Source organism: Oncorhynchus mykiss, chromosome 1 (assembly GCF_057628025.1).
Source record: "Oncorhynchus mykiss isolate SJ-2025 chromosome 1, ASM5762802v1, whole genome shotgun sequence".
Lineage (NCBI taxonomy): Eukaryota > Metazoa > Chordata > Actinopteri > Salmoniformes > Salmonidae > Oncorhynchus > Oncorhynchus mykiss.
Window position 1 is genome coordinate 84,396,785 of NC_143022.1, and position 25,003 is coordinate 84,421,787.

A 25,003-nucleotide genomic window follows, 5' to 3' on the forward strand; every position below is an offset into this window, starting at 1 on the left:
ATTATTGTAAATATTGTATTGTGTCATTTTTTTTTCTCACTTTTATTGTACATAAAAATATAATGTTTTTTAAACACCTTTACCTTCATGTGGATTCTACCATGACTACAGATAATCCTGAATGGATTGTGAAGAGACAGACCTACAGAGACAAAGCAAAAGAAACAGTGCTACAGAGACAGATACAGAGCTACAGAGACAGATACAGAGACAGATACAGACACACCATAGGTGCAGAACACCATAAGTGCAGAACACCATAGAAGACCATAGGTGCAGAACACCATAGGTGCAGAACACCATAGAAGACCATAGGTGCAGAATAACGATGAGTGAGAAAGTTACAGATGCACAAATACCATATCCCCAAAAATGCTAAACTCCCCTGCTATTGTAATACTGAGAGGTTAGCATATCTTGGAGGATATGATATAAAATGCTAACCTCCCCTGTTATTGTAAGGGTGAGAGGTTAGCATGTCTTGGAGGATATGATATTTGTGCGTCTAACTTTCTCACTGTAATTGTAAAACACACTGCTTTCCGTCCAGCTGTGTTCCCCAAAGATCTCTCTCTCACACACACACACACACACACACACACACACACACACACACACACACACACACACACACACACACACACACACACACACACACACACACACACACACACACCCATTACCTTACACAGACAGGTTTTCATACACTCCCGAGACAGACTGGAAAGCTTCGATGCAGTAACAGTTTCCCGTCCTGTACTCCTACTCACAGTTCCTACACAGAACCTTCCGTAGACAGATCACAGGACTAATGAAGAGAAATAAAAACAGTGAGTTCTGACAGAAAAAAGTGGACTAGAGAGAGAAAGCGAGAAGGAGAGAGGGACAGATAGAGACATAAACAGAGGGGTAAAGAAAGAGAAGGAGAGAGAAGGATTGACGTTGAGAAAGTGAGAGAGATGTACAGTGAACTCCAAAAGTATTGGGAGAGTGAGACATTTGTTATTTTTTTGAATATGAGGTTAAAACTTTTTGGTAAAAACTCAACTTGTCGTGTTTGGAGGAGTTGCATCCAAAGAACACCATACCTACTGTGAAGAATGGGGTGGAAACATCATGCTTTGGGGCTGTTTTTCTGCAAAGGGACCAGGACAACTGATCCATGTAAAGGAAAGAATGAATGGGGCCATGTATCGTGAGATTTTGAGTGAAAACCTCCTTCCATCAGCAAGGGCATTGAAGATGAAACGTGGCTGGGTCTTTCAGCATGACAATGATCCCAAACACACCGCCCGGGCAACGAAGGAGTGGCTTCGTAAGAAGCATTTCAAGGTCCTGGAGTGGCCTAGCCAGTCTCCAGATCTCAACCCCATAGAAAATCTTTGGAGGGAGTTGAAAGTCCATGTTGCCTAGCAACAGCCCCAAAACATCACTGCTCTAGAAGAGATCTGCATGGAGGAATGGGCCAAAATACCAGCAACAGTGTGTGAAAACCTTGTGAAGACTTACAGAAAATGTTTGATCTCTGTCATTGCCAACAAAGGGTATATAATAAAGTACTGAGATAAACTTTTGTTATTGACCAAATACTTATTTTCCACCATAATTTGCAAATAAATTCATAAAAAATCCTACAATGTGATTTTCTGGATTTTTTTTCTCATTTTGTCTGTCATAGTTGAAGTGTACCTATGATGAAAATTACAGGCCTCTATCATATTTTTAAGTGGGAGAACTTGCACAATTGGTGGCTGACTAAATACTTTTTTTGCCCCACTGTAAGTGAATTTGTCCCAATACTTTTGATCTTTTGGTCCCCTAAAATGAGGGGGACTGTACAAAAAGTGCTGCAATTTCAAAACTGTTCACCTGATAAGGATGTAAACACTCTCAAATTAAAGCTGACAGTATGCAATTTAACCTCATATTCAAAAAAATAACAAATGTCTCACTCTCCCAATACTTTTGGAGTTCACTGTACATCTCTCTCACTTTCTCAACGTCAATCCTTCTCTCTCCTTCTCTTTCTTTACCCCTCTGTTTATGTCTCTATCTGTCCCTCTCTCCTTCTCGCTTTCTCTCTCTAGTCCACTTTTTTCTGTCAGAACTCACTGTTTTTATTTCTCTTCATTAGTCCTGTGATCTGTCTACGGAAGGTTCTGTGTAGGAACTGTGAGTAGGAGTACAGGACGGGAAACTGTTACTGCATCGAAGCTTTCCAGTCTGTCTCGGGAGTGTATGAAAACCTGTCTGTGTAAGGTAATGGGTGTGTGTGTGTGTGTGTGTGTGTGTGTGTGTGTGTGTGTGTGTGTGTGTGTGTGTGTGTGTGTGTGTGTGTGTGTGTGTGTGTGTGTGTGTGTGTGTGTGTGTGTGTGTGATGAGTCACAGCCCTGCCCGCTGTGGTGTGGTTTTCAGGATGTAGCTGACTGCATGGCCAACTGGTTTGGTAGTGAAACTCCCTCCCCTGTGGACACACACACACACACACACACACACACACACACACACACACACACACACACACACACACAGACAGACACACACACAGTCTGTTCCATCTAAACACTCTGACCCTTATCTTTGCACACAGGGGTCAGAGGCAGGGACATAAACAAACATTATCTGCTGCACAGACAAACACACATCTTTAAGTTATTTTTGATAATTTGCAAACCCCATATTATTATGCACAAAGTCCCCACTCTCGGCTGTCTTGTTTGTTGTTGATGCTAAAACCCATAAGAACTGGATCAGAGCACTGTCCTCTACTGACTCTAGTGTCACGGTCCTCAAATGGTCCCTATCTAACTGACACAAGATGTTTTTACTACATTCATCCCCTAGTGTTTGTGTTCTCAAGTGGCCACTGGAATGCATGGCGGTGTGTACGAAATGGCACCCTATTCCCTACATTGTGCACTACTTTTGACCAGAGCACCATGGGTCCTGGTCAAAAGTAGTGCACTCAAAAGGGAATAGGGTGCCATTTGGGACAGAGCCTGAACCTCTGGTCATCTGTGGTCTCAGACCTCCGTGACAGGCGTGGTGTTTTAGACAGACACTAACGATGTCCTCCCACTGTGTTGATTGACACCAGCATTGCCCAAAAAAATGTAATTAAGAACTAACACCTCATACTTTTTTTCACCCCTACTAGCACTGCATTTGCTGATAGCTACTTTATTGAGGGAAAATGTACTTACTATGACTGAGATATGTGGTTGTCTCACTTAGCTATCTTAAGATCAATGCACTAACTGTAAGTCACTCTGGATAAGAGCATCTGCTAAATGACTACAATGTAAATGTAAATGCAACGACAGTCTTACTGAGGTCTGCAGACTTCGTTCCATGTTGGCAGTTGTTCACAACAAAAAAATCAGATGTGTGTTTGTCATTGTATGGAAGTGTGAGGAATTTATGTTAACCATGTGACCTGAAGAGGAAAATAACTCTGGTCCCCAGTTCTATCACATGACCAGGGAAAAATCCTGGTCCTACTTTTAAACACCTTTTTATATGGTTGTGGTTCTTCACTCGTTGGCTGTGGAGAACAAAGAGTTTTCTGACCATGTGACCAGACAAGGAATAACTCCAAGCCCTAGTTCTGTATAATAGCTGGTCTGGTACCACAGGCTATGTCCCTGCCTCACCCCCCGCTCTGCTGGTGTTTTGAGTTGATCTGAAATGTGGTCAGAGCGTAACCAATCCAGCTCAGGCTGTCTTTACTGTAAACACTGTATCATGTGCATCTGCTGGCCCAGATACAGAGACAGAGATACAGAGACAGAGCTAGAGAGACAGAGCTACAAAGATGGAGACAGAGCTAGAGAGACAGAGCTAGAGAGACAGAGCTACAAAGATGGAGACAGAGCTAGAGAGACAGAGCTAGAGAGACAGAGTTACAAAGATGGAGACAGAGCTAGAGAGACAGAGCTACAAAGATGGAGACAGAGCTAGAGATACAGCGCTACAGACAGAGACAAAGCTGGAGCGACAAAGAGAGACAGAGACAGAGCTAGAAAGAGAGAAATAGACATAGCTACAAAGACAGAGACACATACAGAGCTACAGAGACAGAGCAATAGGGACAGATACAGAGCTACAGAGACAGAGCTACAGAGACAGATACAGAGCTACAGACAGAGACAGAGCTACAGAGACAGAGCTACAGTACACAGAGACAGAGCTACAGAGACAGATACAGAACTACAGAGACAGAGCTACAGTACACTGAGACAGAGCTACAGTACACTGAGACAGAGCTACAGTACACAGCGACAGAGCTACAGTACACAGATACAGAGCTACAGACAGAGGCATAGCTACAGAGACAGATACAGAGCTACAGACAGATACAGAGCTACAGACAGATACAGAGCTACAGAGACAGATGCAGAGCTACAGAGACAGACACAGAGCTACAGAGACAGATAGAGAGCTCCAGATACAGATACAGAGCTCCAGAGACAGATACAGAGCTCCAGAGACAGATACAGATACAGAGCTCCAGAGACAGATACAGATACAGAGCTCCAGAGACAGATACAGATACACAGCTCCAGAGACAGATACAGATACAGAGCTCCAGAGACAGATACAGATAAAGCGCTCCAGAGAACGATACAGATACAGAGCTCCAGAGACAGATACAGATACAGAGCTCAAGAGACAGATACAGAGCTCCAGAGACCGATACAGATAAAGAGCTCCAGATACAGATACAGAGCTCCAGAGACAGATACTCTGTATCTCCTACACACCTCTCTACCACCCTACACACCTCTCTACCACCCTACACAACTCCCCACCAACCTACACTCCTCTATACCACCCTACACACCTCTCCACCACCCTACACACCTCTCCACCTCTCTACCACCCTACACACCTCCCCACCACCCGACACACCTCTCAACCACCCTACACACCACTCCACCACCCTACACACCACTCCACCACCCTACACACCTCTCTACCACCCTACACACTTCTCTACCACCCTACACTCCTCTCCACCAACCTATACACCTCTCCACCTCTCCACCACCCTACACACCTCTCTACTACCCTACACACCTCTCCACCACCCTACACACCTCTCTACCACCCTATACACCCCTCCACCACCCTACACACCTCTCTACTACCCTACACACCTCTCCACCACCCTACACACCTCTCTACTACCCTACACACCTCTCCACCACCCTACACACCTCTCCACCACCCTACACACCTCTCTACCACCCTACACACCTCTCCACCACCCTATATCCCTCTCTACCACCCTATACACCTCTCCACCTCTCTACCACCCTATATCCCTCTCTACCACCCTATACACCTCTCCACCTCTCTACCACCCTATATCCCTCTCTACCACCCTATATACCTCTTCACCTCTCTACCACCCTATACAACTCTCCACCTCTCTACCACCCTATATGCCTCTCTACCATCCTATATACCTCTCCACCTCTCTACCACCCTACACACCTCTCCACCACCCTACACAGCTCTCCACCACCCTACACACCTCTCCACCACCCTACACACCTCTCTACCACCCTATACACCTCTCCACCTTTCTACCACCCTATATACCTCTCCACCTCTCTACCACCCTACACACCTCTCCACCTCTCTACCACCCTATACATCTCTCCACCTCTCTACCACCCTATATACCTCTCTACCACTCTACCACCCTATACACCTCTCCACCTCTCTACCACCCTACACACCTCTCCACCTCTCTACCACCCTACACACCTCTCCACCTCTCCACCACCCTATACACCTCTCCACCTCTCTACCACCCTACACACCTCTCCACCTCTCTACCACCCTATATACCTCTCCACCACCCTACACTCCTCTCCACCACCCTACACTCCTCTCCACCACCCTACACTCCTCTCCACCTCTCCAACACCCTACACACCTCTCCACCTCTCTACCACCCTACACACCTCACCACCTCTCCACCACCCTACACACCTCTCCACCTCTCTACCACCCTATATACCTCTCCACCACCCTACACTCCTCTCCACCACCCTACACATTTCTCCGCCATCCTACACACCACCCTCTCCACCACCCTGATTAGTTGACTAGTTGAATCAGGTGTGATAGTGCTGGACTTGAACAAAAAAGTGAATTCTTACGAGAGCAGTGTGTATTTTATTAGGCTACAGTAGGTTTTAGTACAAGGTGATTTGTGTCTGATGGGTGGGGTTCAGATTCTAACGTGACATAAGCCAAACACATCAACTGTCAGCCACTGCGAGTTTAGCCAACACCAGTCAAGCCCCCTAATTGGTTAGTTTTGGCAGGACGTATGCACGTGTGGTGATTTATCCCCGTTATGGCATCATTCGTTCTTTTATATGCCACACTAGGGGAAGAAAATGTCACTTTTACTCCTTGTTGCTGTTGTAGTGGCCAGGCCTAGATGAGCCACTGCCAGTATGGGTCTGTGTCCCAAATGGCACCCTATTCCCTACATAGTGCACTACAGAGCCATATGGACTGTGGTCAAAGGTAGTGCACTATATAGAGAATAGGGTGCCATTTGGGACGCAAGCAGTATATACTCAGTATGATGAGTAAGAGCCACTCCCAGGGATATTGGCCTCTCGCGAGCCTTATTTCATTGCTGACGGAGTGTGTGTGTTCTGTGTGTGTTTAACAGAGGGCCGAAATGCCTTCTCCTCACTCAGTATCAGTTTCTCAATTCATTCAGTGTTACAATATGCATAGGAAAATACTGTATGACATGCACACACCACCCAAAATAACAAATCAGGAAAGACAAAGGGTAGCATGGGTAAAGTTCACTTTTTGCATCAGTCTTTGTTGTCTCTTTTGGGTTCTCTGTTTCAGGGACCTTCTGTATACTGACTTTAGCCCAATTGATAACTATTGATAACTACCATCTAAACCGCTCTGTCTTGTAATCCCAGGCAAGGCCTAAAGGCGAGGGTCTAACTCCGTACCAGGGGAAGAAGAGGTGTTTTGGAGAGTACAAATGTCCCAAGTGTAAGAGGAAGTGGATGAGTGGCAACTCCTGGGCCAACATGGGACAAGAATGTATCAAGTGCCACATCAACGTCTACCCACACAAGCAGGTGGGACAACATGTGTGTGTTCGTGTGTGTGCGTGTGTGTTTGTGTGTGTGCATGTTTCTGTGTCTGCATTTATTTGGGTGTGTGTGTGCATGTTTCTGTGTCTGCATTTATTTGGGTGTGTGTGTGCGCTCGTGAGATCTGTGTATGTGTGTGTATGTGTTTGTGATAGAATTCCAAAATTGTGTAGCTGGTCCGCACTCAAAAAAAAGATTCAAGGTTTCTTTTTAATATTTATTTCATTCAGGGGTTGATAGACGATCTTGTATGTTGTGACGAAATACGCAATGTGTTCTTAATCATTATTACAACACACTCAGAATATGGTTTTGACGCTACGCCACCTCAACCTCTGTAGTCAGGGTTTGGAAGGGAGAGCATGTAAATTGAGTCAGTGGGCTCTGGTCAAAAGTAGTGCACTATATAGGGAGTGGGTGCTATTTGGGACACAATTGTCGCTGCTTACAGTTTCTAGGCTGTTCCCAACTTGCCTGATTAAAATAGAGTAAAATAAAGAGTGCTTCAAAGTGCGAGTGCTGATCTAGGATCAGTTTGCATTTTAGATCACAATGATTAAGATTATTTGGACAGGGGGGACCTGATCCTAGATTGGCAATCCTACAGTACTCTGAGACACTTTGTGAATATGGGCCCAGAGCTCTGTCACTTGTAAATTATTTATCTCAACAGGAATACATTCCAAGAAATGGTTTAACTATTCTCAACAAAAATATAAATGCAACATGTAAAGTGTTGGTCACATTTCATGAGCTGAAATAAAACATTGCATACATCATTCTATTCTGCCGGTACAGCGTATAACCAGCCAGCTGTATGTTGATAATGTCGTCGTTCAGCCTCGAGTCCGTGAAGCATAAAATATTACAGATTTTAATGTTGTGTTGGTAGTTTAATCGTCCGCGTAGGTCATCAATTTTATTCTCCAAAGATTGCACGTTTGCTAGCAGAATGGAAGGCAGTGGGGGTTTATTCGATCTCCTATTAATTCTCAGAAGGCAGCCCACCCTCTGGCCCCTTTTTCTCTGCCTTCTCTTTACGCAAGTCACGGGGATCTGGGCCTGTTCCCGAGCAAAGCAGTCAGACTAAGACTCGTTAATGCAACAAAAAAGATTCTGCCAGTCCGTGGTGAATAATCGCAGTCCTGATTTCCAGGAGTTATTTTCGGTCATAAGAGATGGTTGGCAACATTATGTACAAAATAAGTTGAAAAAAATAAGTTACAAACAACGCAAATAAACAAATGAAAAAACACAACCGGTTGGGGGCACTTAAAACGTCTGCCTTCATCTTCTGATATTAAAGGGCAACCTGGGATTGCATTTCTCCAGCCCCATCCCACCAAGTGGCGAGGTGACCACTTTGTTCTCAAATCGACCTCTAGTCCCTACCCACAATTCTTGAACTTTTTGAGATCTGAGAGGGTTGGATAGCAATTTCAATAACGATTATAGTGCACTACTTTTGTCCAAAGCCCTATGGGCCCTGGTCAAAAGCAGTGCACTATGTAGGGGATAGGATGTAATTTGGGATGATGACATAGTATAACTACCTAATCCTCTTTGATTTATGCAAGTGCATAGGCCATAGGGGCTAGGGGATAAGGCTTAGGGGATAGGCCTTAGGGGATAGGGCTTAGGGGTTAGGAGTTGCTTGTTGCTTGTTGCTGTCACGACTTCTGCCAAAGTCGGTTCCTCTCCTTGTTCGGGCGGCGTTCGGTGATCGACATCACCGGTCTTCTAGCCATCGCCGATCCACCTTTCATTTTTCCATTTGTTTTGTCTTGTTTTCCCGCACACCTGGTTTACATTCCCTCATTACTTGACGTGCATTTAACCCTCTGTTCCCCCCCATGTCTGTGTGTGGAATTGTTTGTTGTAAAGTGTATGTGCACTTCAGACTGGTTTGCGACGGGTTTGTGTTGCCTCATTAAACTGCTCCGGTTGTTACCCAGTTCTGTTCTCCTGCGCCTGACTTCCCTGCAGCCAGTCACACACCTCTTACAGTTGCTTTGGGTTTGGACGTGCAGCAATAATTTGCATGGCTCTTCATCCATTCTCCAATTGCATTGAAGGTCCCGCTATACTGTAGCTATGGTTACAGTCACAACAACAAAATAGACATACAGATAACTAACGTCAATGATAGAATGCTTCAAGTAATATCAGGCGACTTCCCCAGATCAAACGGATGATGCGAAAGTATCACGTCACCATGAAAGGGCAGCAGTCACAGTGATTATTCTCACCAAAAACGGCAGAAAACAGTCTCTGTTCAATGGAACTAGCTGGTGGGAAAAGCATGCTCTTTTCCCTCTGTGTGTGTGTGTGTGTGTGTGTGTGTGTGTGTGTGTGTGTGTGTGTGTGTGTGTGTGTGTGTGTGTGTGTGTGCTCATGGTGTTGTGGCTAGAGCCACACTTGCGGGCAAATTCCTCACATTTGCAATCTCACCCACTTCACATGTTTCACAATGTCAGCGTTTGAGAATGGACAGCTAACCCCCACGTACTGTACAACACACACACACACACACACACACACACACACACACACACACACACACACACACACACACACACACACACGCAGAGAGAGCTTGGCTCTAACAGAAAGGACTGAGGGAAATGAATTTAACATTGTATATTTTTCATTTTCTTCTTCCCTGACTTTGGTTTCTGATTCCCAGATTTGCTTTACTGCAAGTCTTCATGTCCTCAACAGTTTCTGTTAGGTGCTGAGGTCAAATAAATATCCTGACCTGAGTCCTGACCTTCACAATAGCATCAAATACTGTACTACATTAATGCCAGGCAGACCATTACAGTCCTACAAGTCAGAGGGAAACAATCAGATTAACAATCACAGATGAGTTACATATATCCTCTATAGTCTTCTATAACCTCTATCTGCTCTATAGTCTTCTACAGTCTTCTATAGTCCTCTATCTGTTCTATAGTCTTCTATAACCTCTATCTGCTCTATAGTCTTCTACAGTCTTCTATAACCTCTATCTGCTCTATAGTCTTCTACAGTCTTCTATAACCTCTATCTGCTCTATAGTCTTCTACAGTCTTCTATAACCTCTATCTGCTCTATAGTCTTCTACAGTCTTCTATAACCTCTATCTGCTCTATAGTCTTCTATAACCTCCATCTGCTCTATAGTCTTCTATAGTCTTCTATAACCTATATCTGCTCTATAGTCTTCTATAGTCTTCTATAACCTATATCTGCTCTATAGTCTTCTATAGTCTTCTATAACCTCTATCTGCTCTATAGTCTTCTACAGTCTTATATAACCTCTATCTGCTCTATAGTCTTCTACAGCCTTCTATAACCTCTATCTGCTCTATAGTCTTCTATAACCTCTATCTGCTCTATAGTCTTCTATAGTCTTCTATAACCTCTATCTGTTCTATAGTCTTCTATAACCTCTATCTGCTCTATAGTCTTCTATAACCTCTATCTGCTCTATAGTCTTCTATAGTCTTCTATAACCTCTATCTGCTCTATAGTCTTCTACAGTCTTCTATAACCTCTACCTGTTCTATAGTCTTCTATAACCTCTATCTGCTCTATAGTCTTCTATAGTCTTCTATAACCTCTATCTGCTCTATAGTCTTCTACAGTCTTCTATAACCTCTATCTGCTCTATAGTCTTCTACAGCATTCTATAACCTCTATCTGTTCTATAGTATTCTATAACCTCTATTTGTTCTATAGTCTTTTACAATCTTCTATAACCTCTACCTGTTCTATAGTCTTCTATAACCTCTATCTGCTCTATAGTCTTCTATAGTCTTCTATAACCTCTATCTGCTCTATAGTGTTCTACAGCCTTCTATAACCTCTATCTGTTCTATAGTCTTCTATAACCTCTCTCTTCTCTGTAGTCTTCTATAGTCTTCTATAACCTCTATCTGTTCTATAGTCTTCTACAGTCTTCTATAACCTCTATCTGCTCTATAGTCTTCTATAACCTCTATCTGCTCTATAGTCTTCTATAACCTCTATCTGCTCTATAGTCTTCTATAGTCTTCTATAACCTCTATCTGCTCTATAGTCTTCTATAACCTCTATCTGCTCTATAGTCTTCTATAGTCTTCTATAACCTCTATCTGTTCTATAGTCTTCTATAAGCTTCATCTGTCTTATAGTTTTCTATAGCCTTTATCTGAACTATAGTCTTCTATAGTCTTCTATAACCTCTACCTGTTCTATAGTCTTCTATAACCTCTCTCTTCTCTGTAGTCTTCTATAGTCTTCTATAACCTCTATCTGTTCTATAGTATTCTACAGTCTTCTATAACCTCTATCTGCTCTATAGTCTTCTACAGTCTTCTATAACCTCTATCTGCTCTATAGTCTTCTATAACCTCTATCTGCTCTATAGTATTCTATAGTATTCTATAACCTCTACCTGTTCTATAGTCTTCTACAGCCTTCTATAAACTCTATCTGCTCTATAGTCTTCTACAGTCTTATATAACCTCTATCTGCTCTATAGTCTTCTACAGTCTTCTATAACCTCTATCTGCTCTATAGTCTTCTATAACCTCTATCTGCTCTATAGTCTTCTATAGTCTTCTATAACCTCTATCTGTTCTATAGTCTTCTATAGTCTTCTATAACCTCTATCTGCTCTATAGTCTTCTATAACCTCTATCTGCTCTATAGTCTTCTATAGTCTTCTATAACCTCTATCTGTTCTATAGTCTTCTATAACCTTCATCTGTCTTATAGTTTTCTATAGCCTTTATCTGAACTATAGTCTTCTATAGTCTTCTATAACCTCTACCTGTTCTATAGTCTTCTATAACCTCTCTCTTCTCTGTAGTCTTCTATAACCTCTATCTGCTCTATAGTCTTCTATAGTCTTCTATAACCTCTATCTGTTCTATAGTCTTCTATAGTCTTCTATAACCTCTATCTGCTCTATAGTCTTCTATAACCTCTATCTGCTCTATAGTATTCTATAGTATTCTATAACCTCTACCTGTTCTATAGTCTTCTACAGCCTTCTATAAACTCTATCTGCTCTATAGTCTTCTATACCCTTACCTGTTCTATAGTCTTCTATAGTCTTCTATAACCTCTACCTGTTCTATAGTCTTCTACAGCCTTCTATAACCTCTATCTGCTCTATAGTCTTCTACAGCCTTCTATAACCTCTATCTGTTCTATAGTCTTCTATAACCTCTATCTGCTCTATAGTCTTCTATAACCTCTATCTGCTCTATAGTCTTCTATAGTCTTCTATAACCTCTATCTGTTCTATAGTCTTCTATAGTCTTCTATAACCTCTATCTGCTCTATAGTCTTCTATAACCTCTATCTGCTCTATAGTCTTCTATAGTCTTCTATAACCTCTATCTGTTCTATAGTCTTCTATAACCTTCATCTGTCTTATAGTTTTCTATAGCCTTTATCTGAACTATAGTCTTCTATAGTCTTCTATAACCTCTACCTGTTCTATAGTCTTCTATAACCTCTCTCTTCTCTGTAGTCTTCTATAGTCTTCTATAACCTCTATCTGTTCTATAGTATTCTACAGTCTTCTATAACCTCTATCTGCTATATAGTCTTCTACAGTCTTCTATAACCTCTATCTGCTCTATAGTCTTCTATAACCTCTATCTGCTCTATAGTATTCTATAGTATTCTATAACCTCTACCTGTTCTATAGTCTTCTACAGCCTTCTATAAACTCTATCTGCTCTATAGTCTTCTATACCCTTACCTGTTCTATAGTCTTCTATAGTCTTCTATAACCTCTACCTGTTCCATAGTCTTCTACAGCCTTCTATAACCTCTATCTGCTCTATAGTCTTCTACAGCCGTCTATAACCTCTATCTGTTCTATAGTCTTCTATAATCTCTATCTGCTCTATAGTCTTCTATAACCTCTATCTGTTCTATAGTCTTCTATAACCTCTATCTGTTCTATAGTCTTCCATAACCTCTATCTGTTCTGTAGTCTTCTATAGCCTTTATCTGAACTATAGTCTTCTATAGTCTTCTATAACCTCTATCTGTTCTATAGTCTTCTATAACCTCTATCTGCTCTATAGTCTTCTATAACCTCTATCTGCTCTATAGTCTTCTATAACCTCTATCTGCTCTACAGTCTTCTATAGTCTTCTATAAACTCTATATGCTCTATAGTCTTCTATAGTCTTCTATAACCTCTATCTGCTCTATAGTCTTCTATAACCTCTATCTGCTCTATAGTCTTCTATAGTCTTCTATAACCTCTATCTGTTCTATAGTCTTCTATAACCTCTATCTGCTCTATAGTCTTCTATAACCTCTATCTGCTCTATAGTCTTCTATAGTCTTCTATAACCTCTATCTGTTCTATAGTCTTCTATAACCTTCACCTGTCTTATAGTTTTATATAGCCTTTATCTGAACTATAGTCTTCTATAGTCTTATATAACCTCTACCTGTTCTATAGTCTTCTATAACCTCTCTCTTCTCTGTAGTCTTCTATAGTCTTCTATAACCTCTATCTGTTCTATAGTCTTCTACAGTCTTCTATAACCTCTATCTGCTCTATAGTCTTCTACAGTCTTCTATAACCTCTATCTGCTCTATAGTCTTCTATAACCTCTATCTGCTCTATAGTCTTCTATAGTCTTCTATAACCTCTATCTGCTCTATAGTCTTCTACAGTCTTCTATAACCTCTATCTGTTCTATAGTCTTCTATAACCTCTATCTGCTCTATAGTATTTTATAACCTCTATCTGCTCTATAGTCTTCTATAGCCTTTATCTGAACTATAGTCTTCTATAGTCTTATATAACCTCTCTCTGCTCTGTAGTCTTCTATAGTCTTTTATAGCCTCTATCTGTTCTATAGTCTTCTATATTATTCTAGATCCTCTATCTGCTCTGTAGTCTAGATCCTCTGTCTGCTCTATAGTCTTTTACAGTCTTCTAGATCTCTATGTGTTCTATAGTTGTCTAGATCCTCTATATGCTATATAGTATTCTAGACTTCTAGATCCCCTATATGTTCTATAGTCTTCTAGACCCTCTATCTGTTCTATAGTCTTCTATAGTCTTCTAGATCCTCTATCTGTTCTATAGTCTTCTAGATCCTCTATCTGCTCTATAATATTCTTGACTTCTAGATCCCCTATCTGCTCTATAGTCTTTTAGAACTTCTATCTGTTCTATAGTCTTCTAGATCCTCTGTCTGTTCTATAGTCTTTTATAGTCTTCTAGATCCTCTATCTGCTATATAGTTTTCTAGATCCTCTGTCTGTTCCATAGTCAAAATAGTCTTCCAGATCCTCTATCTGCTCTATCATCTTCTATAATATTATAGATCCTCTATCTGCTCTATAGTCTTCTAGATTTATCTGCTCTATAGTCTAGATCTTATTTCTGTTCTATAGTCTAGATCCTCTATCTGTTCTATAGTCTTCTATAGTCTTCTAGAACCTCCATCTGTTCTATAGTCTTCAAAAACCTCTATCTGCTCTATAGTCTTCTACAGTCTTCTATAACCTCTACCTGTTCTATAGTCTTCTACAGTCTTCTCTAGATCCTCTGTCTGTTCTATAGTCTTTTAGAGTCTTCTAGATCCTCTATCTGCTATATAGTCTTCTAGATCCTCTATCTGTTCCATAGTTTTCTAGATCCTCTATATGTTCCATAGTCTTCTGTAGTCTTCCAGATCCTCTATCTGCTCTATCATCTTCTATAATATTATAGAGCCTCTACCTGCTCTATAGTCTTCTAGATCCTCTATCTGCTCTATAGTCTTCTAGATCTATCTGCTCTATATTCTAGATCCTCTATCTGTTCTATAGTATAGTCTTCTAGAACCTCCATCTGTTCTAAAGTCTTCTAGATCCTCTATCTGTTCTATAGTCTTCTATAGTCCTCTAGAACCTCTATCTGTTCTATAGTCTTCTAGATCCTCTATCTGTTCCATAGTCTTCTAGTTCCTCTGTGTTCTATAGTCTTCTATAACCTCTATCTGTTCTATAGTATTCTAGATCCTATCTGTTCCATAGTATTCTATAGTCTTCTATAACCTCTATCTGTTCTATAGTCTTCTAGAACCTCTATCTGTTCTATAGTCTTCTAGAACCTCTATCTGTTCTGTAGTCTTCTAGATTTGCTTCTATAGTCATTTCATGACTTTAAGACAGCATTTCTATGGCCGGACAGAATCTCTGGAATGAAAAACATGTTTATCCATGAAATAAATATACAGTTCAACTGGACCGATTCAGTCCTTCATTCTAAAACCCAAGATGTTTAAATACCAGATCCTTTCTCCTATGAAACATATACTTTTAGTCATCAACTACTGTATATCATATTTTGGATGCCAAACCTAACATTGTGGGTATGCTTGATATGTATTTCATGTTGTTATCAGTTAGTTTTTAAACTAGTGGCAGACAGTCAAGGTGAAGGTTGGCTGCATTGTCTCCTTGGGCTGGTCCTTGGCAACCTGGGCCCGTAATTATAAAGCGTCTCAGAGTAGGAATGCTGATCTAGGATCAGGTCCGCACTGTCCATATAATCTTAATCATTGTGATCTAAAAAGCAAAGCTGACTTTAGATCAGAGATGCTTTATGAATACGAGCTCTGGTTTTGACAAGTTAAAGAATAAGTCTGGGACCATCTGTCTGGAAACAATAACAGTATTATAAAATAAACTCTGTAAGAACAATGGGTGGGAAAGTAAATGATTGCAGAGTAATGTATGTGATTGACATCCAACAAACCGTTGGCGCTGAACGATACCCTCTGTTGTCCTCCATAGCCTTTCCAAGAAAGCGATTATTCTCTGTGGTGTAGCTGGTATTTTCATGCAGGTTTGTATCAGCAAACATGTGCCTTGGACCTCTTTCTGTAATTATACTGTGTGCCGTGTTAGAGAGAGAGTCTATGTTCCAAATGGCATCCATAAGGCTCTGATCAAAAGTAGTGCACTACATAAGGAACAGGGTACCGTTTTGGACACAGCCTCTGTAATTATATTGTGTGAGTGAGAGAAAGAGAGGGAGATCTGTTAAGGTTGTTTGCCACAGCTCTGAAACCAATAACACAAAGTACACTGACTCCAGGTCTGAAAACATTCAGGGTTTGTTCTTGTGGCCAAATCACTGAGAATGTGGGATACAACAGAGCTGGTTTGAGTAGTACCCAAACAATCTGCTGGCAAATAGAAGGCTTGGTATGTGTGTGTGTTGAATTGTCAGTGTGTGGTTAGCACCCAATTTAGAACAGAGGTTAACTCTGTTCCCCTGCCATGTTAGCACCATAGCAAACACTTTAGTATAACAAACTGTTTCTATAGTGTGTATACTTGTATGTGATGACTCTCTCACCTCTCTTTCTCTATCTCCCTCCCTCTCTCTCATCCCTCTTTCTCTACCCTCTCTCCCCCTTTCTATTTCCCTCTCCATCTTCCTACTTCCCTCTCATTCTTCTATCCCCCCTCCCTCCCTTAGCGTCCATTGGAGAAGCCTGATGGCCTGGACGTCTCAGACCAGAGTAAGGAGCACCCTCAGCACCTGTGTGAGAAATGCAAAGTCCTGGGCTACTACTGCCGACGAGTGCAATAATACCTTACTAACCTGAACCCTCCAATTTCCTCAAAAAGAGAGGAACCATTTCATGTCCCTCGCCTCCTCCTCCGTCAGAGGGAAACCTAGCAACCCTCCTGTACTGCCTTCCCATTTTCCTCTTCCCGCTCCTGGGAAAGAGTGGAACCTCACTGTCCTCACCAATACTGCCTCCCTTGCCTCCCCTCCATCCTTTCTCACCCTCTCCCCCTCTCCACATCACCTCCCATCACCTCTCCCTCCCCTCTCCCCTCTATCACCTCTGCCTCCCCTCTCCCCATCACCCCCCCCCTCCATCACCTCTACCTCCCCTCTCCCCATCATCTCTCCCTCCCCTCTCCCCTCCATCACCTCTACCTCCCCTCTCCCCATCACCACTCCCTCCATCACCTCTACCACTCCCTCCATCACCTCTACCTCCCCTCTCCCCATCACCTCTCCCTCCCCTCTCTCCTCCATCACCTCTACCTCCCCTCTCCCCATCACCACTCCCTCCATCACCTCTACCTCCCCTCTCCCCATCACCACTCCCTCCATCACCTCTCCCTCCCCTCTCCCCTCCATCACCTCTCCCTCCCCTCCCCATCACCTCTCCCTCCACGCTCCCCCATCACCTCTACCTCCCCTATCACCTCCCCCTTCCCCATCACCTCTACCTCCCCTATCACCTCCCCCTTCCCCATCACCTCTACCTTCCCCCTCATCACCTCTACCTCCCCTCTCCCCCATCACCTCTCCCTACCCTCTCCCCATCTCCTCTCCCTCCCCTCTCCCCATCACCTCTCCCTCCCTTCTCTCCCCCATCACCTCTCTCTCCCCATCACCTCTCCCTCCCCATCACCTCTCCCTCCCTTCTCTCTCCACATCACCTCTCCCTCCCTTCTCTCTCCACATCACCTCTCTCTCCCCATCACCTCTCCCTCCCCATCACCTCTCCCTCCCTTCTCTCTCCACATCACCTCTCCCTCCCCATCACCTCTGCCTCCCTTCTCCCTGCCTTCTCCCTCCCCATCACCTCTCCCTCCCCATCACCTCTCCACATCACCTCTCTCTCCCATCTCCCTCCCTTCCCCATCACCTCCCATCTCTGAATTAGCTGGTAAACCTTATTTTGCAGAGGTTTGTCACTAAGCACAATTCCTGTCCTTTTCCTAATGTCAAGGGTATGGGAGAAACTGATCGAAGAACTGTGCAAGGATAATCCTCAGCCCTGACAGGGCCTTGTGGCCTTGTGTACCCTAGCCTAAAAACCATCTAACGGACATCCAATTTGTGTATAATATGATATTGTTGTTACTGACAGTATTGCCCACACCTTGGGGTTTTATTCCCTCACTTTGGGAGTCTGTTGGTTTTGTGTTTACAGAAGAGTTCTGCCTTAATTTTCCCTGTCAAGTGAAGTGTGTGGGGAGCATTAAAACAGACAGAGACAGGCCTTCTAGTGATGCCAATGTAACTATCGTCATGGGCTCAAGTCGGGGTCAAGGGGTCAATGTCGGGGGCAATGTCTGGGTCAAAGGTCAACTTATACATGAATAACTGTGAATGAATTATGAATTGATTATTGATTGATTAACTGAGGGATACCGTACCAAACATCCCTGGCTTACATGTTACATGTGGCGTATTTATTATTTGTTGTCTGTTCGTCTGTTGTGCAATTTTTTATTGATTTAAACTGGGACATATATATATATATATATATATGCATAGGTATATATGTATAGGTATATATGTATAGGTATATATATATATATATATATATATATATATATATATATATATACACTATATGTGTGTATGTGTATGTATGTGTATACTATATGTATGTGTGTATGTTTGTATATCAAAGTATTATTGTGTATTATTGTATTATTGTGTAACTGCTTCCACTTGTCTTTAGAATCGACTGTAGGTTGAGAGAGAGTCGTTCTTCGTTTAGTTGTAGTACAGTGATAATAACGTTGATGTTTCGTATTAAACAAGCTGTGCGTTTACATCGGCAATGAAAGTCGGGTTTAGGTATTCATCGATTTGACAAGATTTTAACATTTGCCTGTCAAAAGGCAACTATGCAATAACAGCAGTTTCTGTGATGATAAAGGCTGGATATCTAGTTTCTCTTAGCCAATATCCCCTTCATATTTAGACTCTTAAGTATTAGGTTCAATCTATTGGCAGTGCTGTAGTCTTTTTTTCCTAATTTGACAGTTTACTTCCAAACAATCATTTTATTTTTGTAATGAGTTTCTTGAAAAGTAATTCTGTCCTGCACTGTCTGTATGCAACCAATATTCTTATTAAGGACTCGACTTCAGCATTGTTATTTCTGGCGAGTATTTACAACTAATCTATTTGGTGTGGGATGCCGATAGATTGACATAGTTGATTAGAACTGCTATTTCAAATGGTATATAGAGAAGTACTCATTATACATTTCAAAGTGGTTTTATAATATCCCTATTGCAATTGCACATTTTTGCAATCATTTGTAGGACACACAACTGACCAATAGAGCTGTTGCAATCTTGTAACGCTACTTTAAGACAGATTGACCTAGAAATATAACGGTGAATCTTACTAATATCTGTTTCCAAGGGGTTTAACCCCTTCATGATGTGTCAAACAAGTCACAGCAGTACATTATGTCTGGAGAAAGAGATGAGGGATGGAGGTAAGATTACTATAATGGTTGGTAAAGGAGAAAGAAGTATAGAAGTGGAAATGTCTTGTAACAAAATGGACATTTGTATTTTTATTAGAGGACGTTTTGTAAGTGTGGTGATGGATTAAGTTTACGTTTCTGTGTGTTTGATTCCACATCCTATCATGATTTAAACGTTAAATCGTGTCTTTAATAGAAGAGACGTAACTAACCATTACCTCTGTTTACAAAAATATAGGTCTATACTTTCAACTTTATAGTTGGAGGACCTAGAGTGAAGAATATTTTTCATTCAACATTTTGTAACAGTGGGTATAGTTGTATCTTAGCAATGAAGGCTATTGACACTTTGGGAACTGTGTTATTTTGTGAGTATAGTTGAAGAGAAGTTTGCTACCACTTTCAAAGCGGAGGTGTATTTTTCAAATCACACACATTGGCTTCTCCAATATTTAGAATGTGTTTAATGGCTCTATAAAGGTTGAATTCATAGTTGTATATTTTATATTATCCGAAAAGTACTAGTGCCTTGTAAAAAGAGAATAATTATTTCGAAAAATTGGAAGGAAAGTGAATAAAGAGGAGAGTTGAACTTAGTTTGGAGGTGTAATTAACTCGTGGCTAGATGTAACTGCTAGGTGTTTTGCCAAGTCTGATGCCGGTTCAAGATGTGAATACATATGGGAAAACAACACTATTACCCATTAGCAATGAGAACTGGCTAATGTTTCCTCAACACCATTTTGTTGAGTTTGGACGCAGTAACTAAAGCATCTGGCAAAAACACACACACTGTAGTTAGTCTGTTGTCATGGAATCAACAACAATGTTATTTTGTAGTCAGTACACTAATGTGAATGAGGTTTGCACTAAAAGCTGTAGACCTCATCCTCGTTCTTTTAACTTTGGCCGTGATTCAATACAATTGCGGGTTATATGGTTTGTGGCCTTTAAAGGGCATTTCCGATTGAGTCGACATATGCAGCGTTTATTGTGAATGGAATCTCCGCGAACGAGGGAACATTGCCTTTAAAAGCTGCAATGCCTATAACCCGCGATCGGATTTGAATCCCAGCCTTTTGCTTTTTGAGATAGTCTGTTTATGACTTGTTGATTGCTTCAACACACACAAGTATGAGCTTGGTTTGTAATCTTTCATTCAATGTGTGGATACAGAACAATACATTAAGCATAATTTGTTACAACTTGGACCATCACACTCAGTTAGTGTTAGTTACATGTATGTGGGGAGGTGAAGCCTGGTTCCAGATTTGTTGGTGCTTTCTTGCCAACCCCTATAGTCATTGGCACAGCACAATCACATCTGGAACAAGGTTACAGGATAGTAGCCTACTCATTAAATATTAGGCTAGAAATCAAATCAAATCAAATGTTATTAGTCACATGAGCTAAATACAGAGAAATGCTTACTTTACAAGCCCCTAAACAACATCGTAGTTTAACAAATACCAATAAGAAATAAAAGTAACAAGTAATTAAAGAGCAGCAGTAAAATAACAATAGCGAGACTATATACAGGGGGGTACCGGTGCAGAGTCAATGTGCGGGGGCACCGGTTAGTTGAGGTAATATGTACATGTAGGTAGAGGTGTATATATAGTGGTTGGGAGATGTCGCAGAGCCATTCTATGGACATTTTATTATTATCATCTGAACAAAAAGGGGCTTGGAAGGGAATTTGATGTGAATCGTGTAGGGGGTTTCATTCATTGATTACAGGTCATAGTAGATTATTATTTTCTCCCCACATAACGTTGGGATCAATTCTATATTTTCACTACAACTGAGCAGAACACTGCTGCTATCCAAACATTACCATATATTTGGTCTAGGCTTTATTTGCCTCACAACAGCAGTGTATCAGTACATGTTTCCATTAGCTTGGGTATTAGCCAACTAAACCAAAAGTGCTAATACCGATCCAAATCGTTACACAGTAGGCTTCTGTAGGCTTCTGACTTTTAAGGAATACAATGATAAGAATATCCTTAAGAATATAAGGAAAAAATCAGCTGAGATATTTTTGGTCTGATTCCAACCAGACAAGTTTGTGAAGAAGAAGCCATGTGTTTGAGATGGCAAAATAAGAGCTAATGGAAGCAGTTCATACATTGTGTTATGCATTTTAAACATACAGTATACAAATACTTTTTCAGATGTGTTTTTTGTCCTGAATTTACATATACTTGACTTTTCTAGATCATTTTCAGTATGGATTTGTTATTTTCTATGTAAGATGTGTATTTTGAAAAAAACTTTATAGATGTTACATTTTCTAAGCAATTTGCTAAAGAAAACAACCCAAGAGTTATTTTTCCCAGAAAAATATATTTAGCAAGTGACTGTTTTATGTATATATTAGATGGCCATCATCTTAAAGGATCTTAGATCTGAAATGTTATGCAGCTTTGAAGCTTTCTATGTGAAAAAGGGCCTATATAAAGCTTTGAGTTTTTCATTGATGTTTTACATTGATCTGAGGGGTTTATCCTACAGAAATATTTATGGAAAGAGTTTTTACAACACTTTTTTTGTATAAAATACTCAACAAAGTTATACTAAGAAGGAAATATTGATGTCTACATAGGTTACTATTAAAAAAAGTTGGTACATAATTATTAATACCCTTTACTCAATGATAAGCCATTTAGTTTTTATGTGTTTTGTTTTGTGTTTAGAAATGTTATCATCAGTATTAAATAACCCAGAATGATACCCAAGTGCTTTAACTAATATGCCTATGAGTTGCCATTTGTGTCCTTTAAGTAGCATGCATTCAGGTTTTGTTATGAGTTTTACCTTATTAAGGAAATGGCAGACATAATTACCAATGTTTTGCTATTCAAGTTCTATATAATTGATTTAGATCTTACTAGGTTACGCAATAATACTGTTAACATGCAGAATACATCTTTTTGTTCTATCTTAGTGACTGATGCTCTCCACTGTATATGCACATTCAACTGTGAGTTGTAGATTGCTCAAAGCAGCTACAAGGCACTTCTCTGAAATGTTATGTTTTTATTCATAGTTTAGTACAGAGAGTGTAATTTACTTCTGTTAAGCAAGTGTGTGAGACAAAACACTATTGTAGAATTTGCATGTGCATGTGTTTTGCTTTTAAATGGAAAAATAAGTATTACTTTATGCAATGTATTTCATTTTAGCACAGTAACGTAGTTGGGCTACATCGTACGTTCACCAAATGGCACCCTATTCCCTTTATAGTGCACTACTTTCGACCAGGGCCCACAGAGGGCTCTGATGAAAAGCAGTACACCATGGAGAAAATAGGGTTCCATTTGGGACAAACAGTAATCTCTTAGCATTCTCAACAACTTCTAATTGATTGTTACTAGTCATAAAAATGTATAATTGACCGATAGTGTATACCAATTAGTATACCAATTAATACATACTGACTGAATGTGCTGTTTTAACACTTACGTGGTCAATTAGACGTTGTTTTGTTCTTTGATGTCTGTAACATTTTGAGATTGTAACACTATAGTTGAATTGGTGTGAGTGAGTTAGGATGATGACTGGGAGGTTGTTGTGGAAACAGAAAAGAACAGATCTGTTGCATCACGTCCATGAAACGGCATTCCAAAATGTGCCTTATTTCTTAGTTAGGAAAACAAAAAACGACTTTAGTGCTTTAGTACTATTAGGTGTTGTGATGAATAAAATAAATGTTGAATTGGAAATATCTGGGATTGTGTTATTTCGGTGCATTGGTAAATGTTTACTATTCCTTCCTAGGTAGGGGTTCAACCAACTGGAACACCTACACACAATTGTGTACTGTGCCTTGCCCTCTGATGAGCTACATAGAATTGAACCATATTGCTTAAATACACCTTTCCAATCCTCTCAGATCTACACAGGGATTAGGACTAGGGGCTACAATACAGAATAATAAAACTTTATTGTCTATTTGTTACAGCGAAGAGAAATTAGATCACACACAACACACCAGTTGTTTCTGGATGTGGCCTAAATGTACTGTACATTTCCTTCAGTATTTAAAGTACATCTGCAGGTTTTTCTCCCTGACATAAGACTGAGCGGAGCGTATTGATTGTGATGTGAATGATTGGTCCATTAAACCAGGCAAGCTCAAGAAAGCAGAGATTTTAAATGATTTCAAATCATATTTGAACCCAGGTCTACACTGCGGAGGGTCGCTGGTTGTGTAATGGAGAAAGGAGAATGATGCCTCAGAGAGCTGTTGTCACTCGGCGCGGTGGCGGAGTTCCTATTCTAGGTCAGACTAACTTAGTACTGGAAAGACCAGGGAGACACAGAGGTAGGAAAAGTGACTGGTTTATTTCAACACTTTTACTGAAACACGTTTACTATTACAATGTCATTTAAGTTTAGAAGGCTTCTATCTCTGTACTAAGAAAACATTTTTCTCCAAACTTTGTTTCTGTGAATCATGTACTCTAAATGAGAAAATAAATAAGTAAACAGTTTTACTCCAGCTGTGGATAGGTGTTTTAACTAAGCCTACAGACTACACCAGAGCACACATTTATGCTTGCTTCAAAATATACTATACATCTGGGGAGGGGCGCAACTTTCACTGGGGACGGGAGGGACATGTCCCCCCCACATTCTGAAATATCAGTTTTAGCATTGAAATGTGATACAGAACAAAGAAAAGGTGTGCTTTAGGATCATGCAGACACCTCTGAGTGGTGGGGTAGGGTGTTTATCTGACTGGGTTGATGTTGGAGAAGTGTGTGATACAAGGACAACTTCATTGCTTTTAATGATTGTAAACATGTTATTGTTTCGCATGAGTAGGGCTATTGCACTGGACGTGGTCTGCAAAGCCAAGTTTCCATGCACAGGCTTGGACATGAAATTCCAAATAGCTAAAACTTCACAAGAGGGTGGGGACCCAAATGATATCAAGTTTGTTACAACATCCCTAGCTCAAACACAGAACTGGGGCTAAAGTGTCTCTATGGCAACAATGTAACTGGAGAATTTAAACAAATTGTTGGAAGGTCAGAGCGCATATGGTTTTGTTTAAGAGCCAGGGGAGTTTTTTCATGTTTGGTTCATTATTTACTTTCATAAACTATTAGCTTAATAAGCACCACCACCACCCAGACACTTAGTCTCTGGTTCTTCAGGCTTTGGTCTGGCCACTTTCACTGCATTTCAACAGGGGAGATGTGTTCTGTTTACAATAAAGACAACATCACTGCAATAGAGGGAAGAACCTCACCATAGAAATACAGTAACTAGAATCATAGAAATGGAAAGATGCCATCCTATTTCCATGGTAAGAACCCACACAAAGTAAAGTTGGCGGTGTGCATAAAACTAAATGTGGTTTTCGGCAGTGGTGGAAAAAGTAAAGGAAAAGTAAAGAGAGGAAAAGGTACTCATGACTGAAGTAAAAGTGAAACTTACCCGGTAAAATACTACTTGAGTAAAAGTCTAAAAGTATCTGGTTTTAAATGTACTTAAGTACAGTGGTAGAAAAAGTACTAAATTGTTATACTTGAGTAAAAGTACAAAGTAAAAGTAAATGCTATACATCAAATTCCTTATG

General features: G+C 40.8%; 1 protein-coding gene across 4 annotated transcripts in view; it reads left to right on the forward strand.

Moving 5' to 3' along the window:
- Window positions 1-25,003, forward strand: part of zcchc24 (zinc finger, CCHC domain containing 24) — an 87,076-nt gene that overhangs the window by 52,721 nt on the left and 9,352 nt on the right. The window contains exons 3-4 of one of the 4 annotated variants that reach the window (XM_036986783.2): window positions 6,972-7,136; window positions 16,632-16,674. In XM_036986783.2, the coding sequence (XP_036842678.1) occupies window positions 6,972-7,136; window positions 16,632-16,674 (208 nt within the window). Of the gene's footprint in view, window positions 1-6,971; window positions 7,137-16,631; window positions 23,139-25,003 lie in introns of those variants that run through there. The other 3 variants (XM_036986774.2, XM_090242293.1, XM_090242290.1) reach the window with 3 other exon arrangements.